This window comes from Calliphora vicina, chromosome 1 (assembly GCF_958450345.1).
Source record: "Calliphora vicina chromosome 1, idCalVici1.1, whole genome shotgun sequence".
Taxonomy (NCBI): domain Eukaryota; kingdom Metazoa; phylum Arthropoda; class Insecta; order Diptera; family Calliphoridae; genus Calliphora; species Calliphora vicina.
In genome coordinates this window covers 13,484,552-13,497,503 of record NC_088780.1, presented here as the reverse complement: position 1 = coordinate 13,497,503, position 12,952 = coordinate 13,484,552, and the positions used below count along the sequence as shown (strand labels likewise).

The 12,952-nt window shown below is 22.5% G+C and overlaps 1 protein-coding gene across 1 annotated transcript in view; it reads right to left on the bottom strand.

Annotated features, from left to right (window-relative positions):
- Lk6 (Lk6 kinase) overlaps positions 1-12,952 on the bottom strand; it is a 38,124-nt gene that overhangs the window by 9,903 nt on the left and 15,269 nt on the right. The window contains exons 2-3 of the mRNA XM_065499062.1: positions 3,678-3,860; positions 3,102-3,613 (exon numbers count right to left, since the gene is read on the bottom strand). Coding sequence (XP_065355134.1) covers positions 3,102-3,613; positions 3,678-3,860 — 695 coding nt within the window. The remainder of the gene's footprint in view (positions 1-3,101; positions 3,614-3,677; positions 3,861-12,952) is intronic.

Sequence of the window (12,952 nt, the reverse complement as noted above, 5' to 3'; positions counted from 1 at the left end):
GTTTGAGTTGGAAAATTCCAAGTCAATTTCGAAATTTTAAAAAGTAAAAATTTTTAATGATAAATCTAAATAAATAGAAATTATATTTAACAAAAATTTAATGGTTTTTTAAAAAAAAATTTAATTTCGAAATTCGAACTTAATTTCGAATGTTGTAAAATGCGAAACTCTTCAAAATTAACTCAAAATTACAATTACATGATTATTACAAAAAAATTTTAATATTCGAAAATTCGAATTTAATTTCGAAATTATTTTTAACTAAAATTTAAGGTTTTTTAAACAATTTTTTAATTTCGAAATTCGAACTTAATTTCGAATGTTGTAAAATGCGAAACACTTCAAAATTAACTCAAAATAACCATTTCATGATTATTACAAGAAATTTTTAATATTCGAAAATTCGAATTTAATTTCGAAATTATTTTTAACAAAAATTTAATGGTTTTTAAAAAAAAAATTTAATTTCGAAATTCGAACTTAATTTCCAATGTTGTAAAATGCGAAACTCTTCAAAATAACAATTTCATGATTATTACAAGAAATTTTTAATATTCGAAAATTCGAATTTAATTTCGAATTTTTTTAAAAGGTACAACAATTTTATTTCAACAAAAAAAAACTATTTAAATAAACTAAAATAGATTTTGAGAACAAAATTCCATGATTATTACAGAAATTTGTAATGTTCGAAAATTCGAATTCAATTTCGAATTTTTATAAAAAGTACAAAAATTTTATTTAAACAAAAAAAATTAGAAATCGTCTAAAAAAAATTATATGATTTTGGGACAAATTTTTAAAGTTCGAAAATACGAACCTAATTTCGAATTTTGTAAGAAGTAAACAAATTACATTTTTAATACAAAAGAACTATTTAAATTGAATTAAAAATTTGTTTTTTCAACAAAATTTAAGAGTTTGAAAATTCGAATATTGTAAAATTCGAATTTTGTAAGAATTAAAAAAAAAATAAAATCATTTTAGCACAACAAAAACAATGCATTCTTGTTTTTAATAAAAATTTTATCATTTAAAATGAAAAAAAAATTTATGTTCGAAAATTCGAACTTAATTTCGAAATTTTAAAAATTATTAAAATTCTTATTTTTGACTCAAAATCTCTTTAAAAATTAAATTTTCTAACAAAAGTTTTAACTTCGAAAATTCGATTTTTATATCGAAATTTGGAAAAAAAAAATCTTTAGGCCGAAATTTAATAAATCTCTTTAAATATTTGTTGAATAAGTGGAAAATTCGTTTAATATCGTTAAATTTTATTGTTTTTATAACATTTTAATGAAAATTCAATTTATTTTACAATGTTCGAATATTCGAATTTTCGAAATTGGTTAAATAGTGGAAATTTGCTAAAATCATAAAATTTTATAACATTTTAACGAAAATTCAATAATTTTACAATGTTCGAATTTTCAAAATTAAGTTCGAAATTTAGAAATTGGTTAAATAATTTGAAAATAGCTTTAAAATCATAAAATTGTATCGTTTTTATACCATTTTAATGAAAATTCAATATAATTTGCAAAGTTCGAATTTTCGAAATTAAGTTCGAATTTTCGAAATTCGTTAAATAATTTGGAAATTGTTTAAAATCATAAAATTGTATCGTTTTTATAAAATTTTAATGAAAATTCAATATAATTTGCAAAGTTCGAATTTTCGAAATTAAGTTCGAATTTTTGAAATTTGTTAAATAATTTGGAAATTGTTTAAAATCATAAAATTTTATGGTTTTTATATCATTTTAACGAAAACTCAATATATTTTACAATGTTCGAATTTTCGAAATTAAGTTCGAAATTTCGAAATTGGTTAAATAATTTGAAAATGGCTTTAAAATCATAAAATTGTATCGTTTTTATAACATTTTAATGAAAATTCAATATAATTTGCAATGTTCGAAATTAAATTCGAACTTTTGAAATTTGTTAAATAGGTTGCAAATTGCTTTAAAACCATAAATTTTTATTGTTTTTCTAACATTTTAAGGAAAATTCAATATAATTTGGAAAGTTCGAAATTTGTTAAATAGTTTGGAAATTGCTTTAAAATCATAAAATTTTATTGTTTTTTATAATATTTTAACGAAATTTCAATATAATTTGCAATGTTCGAATTTTTGAAATTATATTCGAACTTTCGAAATTTGGAAATTGCTTTAAAATCATAAAATTTAATTGTTTATTTTATGTTCGAATTTCGAACTTTTGAAATTTTTATTGTTTTTCTAACATTTTAATGAAAATTCAATATAATCTGGAAAGTTCAAATTTTCGAAATTTGTTAAAATAATTTGGAAATTGCTTTAAAATCATAAAATTTTTGTTTTTACAACATTTTAACACAAATTCACTGTTCGAATATTCGAAATTATGTTAGAATTTTAGAAATTATTCAAAATTAAATTTTCAAATTTAGTTCTTTTACATAAAACAACAATAGATAATTAATTATTAATAAATTTAATCCTCAAAAGTGATAATAATTGATTTGTGAAAAAAGTGAAATAAACAAAAATTTTAATTTTGAAAATTAAATTTTTATATCGAAATTTGCAAAAACAAAAAAAAACAAAAATGTTTAGGCCGAAAATTAATAAATCTCTTTAAATATTACATTTCCAAACTAACAGTAAAACACTAAATTTAAATTTCGAAAATTCGAATTTTGAAAATCATGAAAATTTTTAATTTTTTAGTTTTTAATTAGCAAAAATTGTAAATTTCATACATTAATCACCCCTATCGTGTAAAACATGTGAAATTTGTGTTCCCATGAAATATCCATTTCCCTCGAAGGGAAAATTGCTATCATGATATTCCCCTAAACTTTTCATTCACAATAGTTGATTTTGTTCGTAACAGCTGTTTATTGTTTACAAAATTTCATCTAAAAATTTCACAACATGGGGAATTTTTTCACGTGAACAAAGTTTATGAACGAAAAATGGGAAATGGGAACATATTTCATGTGAAATATTGATTCGCGATAGGGGGTAATATTAAGATTTTAAGGAAAAATATTTTAAATTTTGTAAATCACGATTTTTGTTTTTCTTCTTCTTTTTTTTCTCAACTTACTGGTGTTAATAGCTGTGGCGTGGCCGCCGGCGACGAAATATCCGTGGTGAACTTGATGCCAGAGCCCAAATCAAAATCACATATCTTAATGGGACACAATTTATCGGGGTAAACGCATAAAATATTCTCAGGCTTGAGATCACGATGAGCTATGCCCTTCTTATGCAGGAAATCCAAACCAGATGCGATCTCCTTAATAATCTGGGCAGCCTCATGTTCCGAAAAACAAATATGCTCCTGAATGCGAGTCAACAGAGGACCGCCGTTGATTTTCTCAAAAACTAAATAAAACTTTTCATCATCTTCGAAAAATTCAATCAATTGCAAAATACCAGGATGACCCTGGCAATGATGGAATGTTTCGACTTCGCGAAAAACACGTGCACGCGCATGACCGGGAATTTTGTCAATCACCTTGACGGCATACTCTAAATCGGTGTAGATATTAACGCATGTCTGCACCGAAGCATAGGCGCCTTCGCCCAATATCTCGCCAGTAAGTTTATATAACTCTGAGGAAAGAAAAAACAAAATTAAAGAAGATGAATATGTTTAAGAACTAAATATGTAACTTACCTTGAAATGTAGACGAGTGTAGAGATGAAGAGGTACGCTTCTTTTTACGTCTTTTCTTTTGCATCTCCTCCTTATGGCGATTGAAATTGGCCTGACGCTCGGTTTCGGTCATTTTTAAAGCCTCACTAGATTCATTGCCCGATACATCTTCGCTGCTATAGCGGGTAAGTTCATTATGGCCACCTGGAATAAAATTAATTTAAAACTCAAATTAGGCCACATGTTATTTTTATTATGTTTTTCTTAAATAAACAAGAGTGATAAGAAATTTCTACTTAATATTTATTAATTTGAACAAAAAATTAAACACCCACTCTAATTTTTTGACAGTGTCACGCTTTTGTTAAAAATAAAGAAAAATGTAAACAAAAACAAATGTCTTCTCCTCCCTCTGCTGCTCTTCAACATAAATAACAAATTAAAAACATATTTATCTACATAAATTTGAATGAACGCGCGGTCATGTATTTTTAAATAATTTTTTTTTTTTAAAAAAAAAGTGAAAACAAAAGAATTGTTTTGTTTTCCTTACAGTAAATAGCTTGTAATTAAAATAATTTATGTTTTATTTTAATTCGAAAGATAAAAAATGTTTCAAAAAATTTATTTACATCAACTGGATGGACATTTGCCTTTCCCAATCATACTTTTTCAATTCCCCTTCTTATTATAACACAGTGTAACAATATTCATTTAAAAGTTTTTCAGTTTTATGGCAATTTGTTGTATAAATATGTTTATTTTCAATGCAATTTTTATATAGTTGTTGTATTTATTTAAATGAAATGAAAAAAAATAATAAAAACTGCGCAGTTTTAATTTAATATTATTACAATTGAAATAAGATACATTTATTTTATTTATTTTTATTTGTATTTTTCTCTTTACAAAACTATATATACAAATGTATAAATTAAGGCGATTGAATGTGTGTATTTGTACACATAATTCTTGTGTGATCGTTATATAGAACTGTGCGGTCGGTGGTGGCCTGTTATATAAAACGTTTAATGTAAAAATAAATTAAGTATTCTAATTAAGAGATTATAAAACAATAATTTATTTAAACAAATGTTTTTGATCTCGTTTTTATTTAATTAAAATCAGCTAATGAGACTCACTATTAAATAAATAGAACTAATTAAAATCCAATATTCGAAAATTGAATAATAATTTCGAATACGTTAAAGATGTTTATTTTGATAATTTCAAAAAAAAATTTGAATATTTTAGTCAATACTGATAGTTTTCAAAATTTATTTAATTAAAATGCAATTGATTTCTAACAAAATTTTAGAAATTTCACTCAATACTGAAAGTTTTGAAAATTTCAACATTAATTCATCATGATAATTTTGAAATTTATTCAAAATCCTACAGATTTGAGAAAATTTAACTCAATACTGAAAATTTTGAAAATTCTAACTTTAATTTAGAATAATGTAGAAATAATAATCAAAAACCTACAAACACAATTTGAGAAAAATTTGATTCAATACTGAAAATTTTGAAAATTCGAATTTAATTTTCAATAATCACACAATATTTAAGAGATTTCATTCAATACTGAAAATTTTTAAAATTCGAACTTTAATTTTGAAATCTTGAAAGATGATTATTTTGAAAATTAATCAAAAAGCTACAGATTTCAAATTTTTTTTAGAAATTTCACTCAATACTGAAAGTTTTGAAAATTCCAATATTAATTAATCATCTTTCAGGATGATAATTTTGAAATTTATTCAAAAACCTACAGATTTTGCAAAATTTAACTCAATACTGAAAATTTTGAAAATTCCAACTTTAATTTTGAATAATGTAGAAAGAATAATCAAAAACCTACAAGATTTCAAACACAATTTGAAAAAAATTTCACTCAATACTCAAAAATTTTGAAAATTCGAATTTAATTTGCAATAATTTTTTATATCTAATTAAAAACCAATCGATTTCAAACAATATTTAAGAGATTTCATTCAATACTGAAAATTTTGAAAATTCGAACTTTAATTTTGAAATCTTTAAAGATGATTATTTTGAAAATTAATCAAAAAGCTATAGATTTCAAAAAAAAAAAAAAAGATTTCACTCAATACTGAAAGTTTTGAAAATTCCATCTTTAATTTTGAAAATTTTAACTTAATTTGCAATAAGAAAAATATGTTTATTTTGATATTCAATTAAAAACCAATGGATTTTAAATAAAATTTAAATGATTTCCCTCAATACTGAATATTTTGAAAATTCGAAAATTCAAAAATCAATAGATTTGAAGCAAAGTGTTAAATCTTTTATTCAATATTGAAAATTAATTTCCAATATTTATGAGATTTCAATACTGAAAATTTTGAAAATTCGAACTTTAATTTTGAAATTTTTAAAGATGATTATTTTGAAAATTAATCAAAAAGCTACAGATTTCCAAAATTTTTTTTAAAGATTTCACTCAATACTGAAAGTTTCGAAAATTCCAACTTTAATTTTGAAAATTTTAACTTAATTTTCAATAAGAAAAATATATTTATTTTGATATTCAATTAAAAACCAATCGATTTTAAATAAAATTTAAATGATTTCACTCAATACTGAAAGTTTTGAAAATTCGAAAATTCAAAAATCAATAGATTTGAAGTAGGGATGCCAAACGGGACTGGGTTTTACAAATCCCGGGATTCGGGATTTTAGAAATGTAAATCCCGGGATCCCGGGATTTTTCGGGACCCCGGGATTTTTCGGGATCCCGGGATTTTTCGGGATTTCGGGATTTTTCGGGACTTCGGGATTTTAGTTAAACGTCAAAAACATCAAATTCAACAATAAAAACTATTATATCATTAATATATTTAAGTAAAAACATAACAAATCAAAAACTAATGCGTTAAATTAAAATAAAATGGTCCATGATTTCCCCTAGCTCCATACAATTGTCCCCCGGAGTACTGTTTGAGCAGTCATAAATATCTTGATTATGCGGCAATCCTTATAAAATTTTGCACAAAATAAGTTGTAAATACTCTGAAATTATACTGTAAAGTACTGCGGAAATCGGGCTACATTTGCCCCTAGTCCCCTTTAGAAAATAACTTGAACATAAATTTCGTAAAAGTGTAAATTGTGTAAAAGCCTGTTAATGCAAGGGAGACGTGCTGCTCTCCGATTCAAATGAAAAAATCTGTCTGCGTTTGGATTTGAAGCGAGATTAGTATTATAAAATTTAGCTTTCTAAGTATTTTGGGTGCTTCAAAAATCTTCCTAAAATATCAAAAATCTCATAATATTTCGGGATTTGTTAATCCCGAAAAATCCCGGGATTCTTTTTTACAAATCCCGGGATTCGGGAAATCCCGATCCCGAAAAATCCCGGGATTTTCGGGATCGGGATTTCGGGATTGGCATCCCTAATTTGAAGCAAAGTGTGAGAGATTTTATTCAATATTGAAAATTAATTACCAACACAATTTGAGCAAATTCGAACATCATTTGGAATAAGAAAAATATGTTTATTTTGATATTCAATTAAAAACCAATCGATTTTAAACAAAATACTAAAGATTTCATTCAATACTGAAAGTTTTGAAAATTCGAACTTTAATTTCGAATATGTTAAAACATGATTATTTTAAAATTTATTCAAAAACCTACAGATTTCAAACTAAATTTGAGAAAATTTGACTCAATACTGAACATTTTGAAAATTCAAACTTAATTTTCAATACCAAAAATATGTTTAATTTTTATATTCAATTAAAAATCTAAAGATTTTAAACAGAATTTAAGAGATTTCACTCAATACTGAAAGTTTTGAAAATTCTAATTTCAATATCGAATGCGAATTTGTATAAAAAACAGAAAGTTTTAAAAAATCGAACTTTAATTTCCAATTATTAAGATGATTATTTTGAAAATTAATTAAAAATCTGCAGATTTCAAAAACAATTTGAGAAAATTTTATTCAATTCTGAAAATTTTTAAAATTCAAACTTAAATTTGGAATAAGAAAACTATGTTTAATTAAAAACCAACAGATTTCAAACAAAATTTAAGCGATTTCAATCAATACTGAAAGTTTTGAAAATTCGAATTTTAATTTTGAAATCTTAAAATTTAAATTGGAAATTTACTCAAATTTGATTCAATACTGAAAATTGCAACATTAATTTCGAATATGTTGAAAAATGATTATTTTGTATATTATTCAAAATCCTACAAATTTCAAACAAAATTTGAGAAAATTTTGAAAATTCGAAATTAATTTAAGAAAATTAAAAATTAATGGAATTATTTTGAATTGATATTCAATTAAAAACTTACAGAATTAAAAAAAAAAATTACGATTTCACTCAATACTGATGGTTTTGAAAATTCGAACTTTAATTTCAAATATGTTAAATATGTTTATTTCAATATTTTAATAAAAAGCTGTGATTTAAAAAAAAAATTGAGGAAATTTGACTCAATACTGAAAATTTTGAAAATTGAAAATTATTAAAAACTCAAAATTTTATATAAAAAATTGGAAATTTCTTAAGGATTTGAAGAATAAATTATGTTATTGAATTAAAATTAATATAATAAACCAATTCTTGTTACGAAATAAAGATTTTGAAAATTCTATCAAAAATTAGAAAACAAAAAATTCAATAAATTTTCAAATAATTATTAAATTAAATGAAAAATAAAAATTTACACTAAAAAGCTAAAATCAAAAATTCGAATTAATTTCGAAAATTCAAACTCCATTTTGTAGATTGAAAATTTTTAAATTTTAAATCTGTATTTATCGATTTCTGATAATAATAAAATAATAAAATAAATTCTGCAAAAATCAATATTTTGAATAAAAATTTTGAAATTTCTCTAGGATTTAATAAGTAAATAAGGTTATTTAATTTTAATGAATAAAACAAACCCTTTCTGTGCCAAAATAATCATTCTGAAAATTCAAACTTAAAATCGAATTTCAAAATTCAAGAAAATTTCGAAAATTCATGTGAGAGAATTTGCAAATATTTTTTAATTTTTGGGATTTACAAATTTTAACATCAACAAAATTCAATTTCAAACTTAAGAAATATTTGAAATAAATTTAATTTTTGGGATTTACAAATTTTAACATCAACAACATACAATTTCAAACATTTAAATTTTGATTTAAATGCAATGAACTTTGTGAAAGCGTACGTAAGAATTCTAATTTTAGTTTATCAGAACAGGGAAAATGAAAAAGAAAATGTTCAATTTCAAATTTACAAAAATTATTGAGTATTGAAATAATAATTAAAACAAAAATGATTTATACTTATAGTGCTTTTGACCGCTTTATTATAATAGTAACAAAAACAAACATGCTTTGTTTAAAACATTTTCACAAAGAAAATTAATAATTCTTGGCAAAATTTCTGTATTTTACTTGTTGTATATTAGAATAAATTAAATTGTTTTGTGATTTTTTTTTTGAAAATTTTCCTATAGCTAACAAAAGAAAGTCAAAATTTTTGACTTTTTTTTAAAATTAATTTTCAATTTTACAATATTTTCAATTTATTTATGTTAAATTTATTACGTTTCAATAATAAATTTATAAAAAAAAAGAGAATAATGCCAAAGAAGATAGACATGACATGTAGAAATCGAACAGATAGATAGACAAGACAAGACAGACAAATGAACACAGCAGAAGAGATAAACCTACAAGTGGAAGTAGTAGGCCAGGCCATCATCATCAACATCACGATCAAGAGCACACAACACACACAACAGCATTTCATCTGGTGGCGAATGACGCACATGGAAAGTTCAGTTCATTTTAGGCAATACGTATAAATTAAATGTCTATTTTGAAATCTACATGTGGAGCATTATTTCTATACAAAGTAAACAAAAGTACTGTTCTACAAATGAATTATATATTTATTAGCTGTGTTCCTTTACATTTATTTGTATTTTGTATAAAAATACAATTTATTTTGAGTTGTTTTTGCAATGTCTAGCAATTTTAAATGGCCTTAACTGAAAGTGACTGATTATGTATTTGTTTTCATAGTTCGAGTGCTGGTGGTGCTGTTTTTTGTTTTGGGGGGCATACTAGCAAAGATTAGGCTTGTTTGTTTATTTCACTTTTTTTCCAAATCAATTATTATCATTTTTGAGGATTAAATTTATTAATAATTAATTATTTATTGTTGTTTTATGTTTTTCTATTTTTTTATTAATAGTTTATGATTGTTTTGTTTATCAGTATGTACACCGTTTCAAATAAAATAAATTTGAAAATTTAATTTTGAATAATTTCAAATTTTGAATATTCGAACAGTGAATTTATGTTAAAATGTTATAAAAAACAATAAAATTTTATGATTTTAAAGCAATTTCCAACTTATTTAACAAATTTCGAAAATTCGAACTTAATTTCGAAAATTCGAACATTGTAAAATATATTGAATTTTCATTAAAATATTATAAATCAATAAGATTTTATGATTTTAAAGCAATTTTCAACTTATTTAACAAATTTAAAAAATTCGAACTTAATTTCGAAAATTCGAACATTGTAAAATATATTGAATTTTCGTTAAAATGTTATAAAAACAATAAAATTCTATGATTTTAACAAATTTCAACCAATTTCGAAAATTCGAACTTAATTTCGAAAATTCGAACTTTGCTAATTATATTGAATTTTCGTTAAAATATTATAAAACCAATAAACTTTTATGATTTTAAAGCAATTTCCAAATTATTTAACAAATTTCGAAAATTCGAACTTAATTTCGAAAATTCGAACTTTGCAAATTATATTGAATTTTCATTAAAATGTTATAAAAACGATATAATTTTATGATTTTAAAGCTATTTTCAAATTATTTAACCAATTTCGAAAATTCGAACTTAATTTCGAAAATTCGAACTTTGTAAAATATATTGAATTTTAATTAAAATATTATAAAAACAATAAAATTTTATGGTTTTAAAGCAATTTGCAACCTATTTAACAAATTTCGAAAGTTCGAATTTAATTTCGAAAATTCGAACATTCAATATATTTGAATTTCAGTTAAAATGTTATAATAACAAGAAAATTTTACGATTTTAAAGCAAATTGCAACTTATTTAACAAATTTCGAAAGATCGAATTTACTTTCGAAAATTCGAACTTAATTTCGAATATTCGAAAATTGGAAAATATATTAAATTTTAATTAAAATATTATAAAATCAATAAAATTTTATGGTTTTAAAGCAATTTCCAACTTATTTAACAAACTTCGAAAATTCGAACTTAATTTCGAATATTCAAAAATTGGAAAATATATTGAATTTTCTTTAAAATGTTATGAAAACAATCAAATTTTATGATTTTAAAGCATTTCCAACTTATTTAACAAATTTCGAAAATTCGAACTTAATTTCGAAAATTCGAACTTAATTTCGAAAATTCGAACATTGTAAAATATATTGAATTTTCGTTAAAATGTTATAAAAACAAGAAAATTCTATGATTTTAACAAATTTCAACCAATTTCGAAAATTCGAACTTAATTTCGAAAATTCGAACATTGCAAATTATATTGAAATTTCGTTAAAATGATATAAAAACCATAAAATTTTATGATTTTATGCAATTTTCAACTAATTTAACAACTTTTGAAAGTTCGAATAAATATCGAAAATTCGAAATTAATTTGTAAAAATAACTAAAATTATCAGTTTTTTATAAAAATTAAAAATTTTTGTTTAAATTTTGAACATTTTGACATAATTTCAAAAATTCGAAGTCAATTTCGAAAATTCGAACATAAGTTAAAATTTTTAAAAATTGCCCAAATTTTCAATTAAAATATGTATAACTTACAAGACTATTTTCTTTGTTATGGTAGGACTATGTATATTTCAATATTTTGTTTTCATTTTCTATTATAGTTTTTTTTATAATATTTATTTAACTTACTGCTGTCTGCCTGCTTACTTTTTAGTCTGTGTTAAATATTAAGCCCACAAAACAAACAAGCAAATATAAGAAAAGGGAAAAAAAAGTTCATTGCATTGTTTAGAATGCACAATTGCATTTCTAATGATGATAATAATAAAACATACAATCAATTGTGGGGCTGTGTGTAAAAATGCTCTAAAGCCACTTAACTCTATAAATAAACTATTTTTTTTTCTTTCATTCTATATATTCTTTTTCTTTCTGATAGTCAACTAACTACAGAGTCTTGCAAAGTTTATGATGGAGAGTAGTTTAAACATAAAAAAATATGGAAAATTATTGTACAAAAATAAAAAAAAAAATAAAAAAAACTTTATAAATATACAACAACTTTAAGCGATAAATTAGCATAGAGTGTCAAGGAACTAAAATTATAGTGTTGATAAAACAATGGAATCATCGATGGCAGGCAAAAAAAAAATCATCACCAGTCATTAAACCCAGCTCATGGTTAAGTGTATGAATATGTGTTTTAGTTTGAAAACTTAAACACTTAAATGTTACTACATTTAAATTTGATTTTCAATCGTTTATGTATTCAAATTTTCTAACATGATAACTTTCAGTCAGAGACCTTAGTTTAGCAATAATGTTATTTAAAATTGTCAAAAATCATTAGAATTTAAGAAATTTGCAGAATTTTTAATTTCGAAATTAAGTTCGAATTTCAAACATTAAAATTTAAGCCTAAACGACATAAAATTTTAATTTTTAATTTCGAAATTAAGTTCGAATTTTCGAACATTCAAATTTGGCTTAAAACAGAAAATTTTAGCAAATTAATATAAATAACTATTCTTAACTATAATTAAAGCAAAAATTTTGCAACTTTTATAAATTCGAAATTAAGTTCGAATTTTCGAACATTGAATTTTTAGCTTAAAATTTAAAAAAAATCCCAATAAATAAATATAAAATATTGAACACAGTTAAGAACTGTTAGATTTATGTAAATTTAAAGAAAATCAAAAATTTTCCAATTTCGAAATTAAATTCGAATTTTCGAACATGGAATTTTTGGACTTAAAACACAAAATTTTAGCAAATAAATAAAAATTAAATAGATTAAACTACTTTCAAATTAATAATTTGAAGATTTTCTATATTCGAAATTTCGAACATTGAAATTTTGGCTTAAAAGAGAAAATTTTAGCAAATTAATATAAATAACTATTCTAAACTATAATTAAAGCAATAATAAGTTTGAATTTTAGCAAATAAATTAAAATTAAATAGATTATATTACTTTCAAAGCAATAATTTGAAAATTTTCTAAATTTATAGAA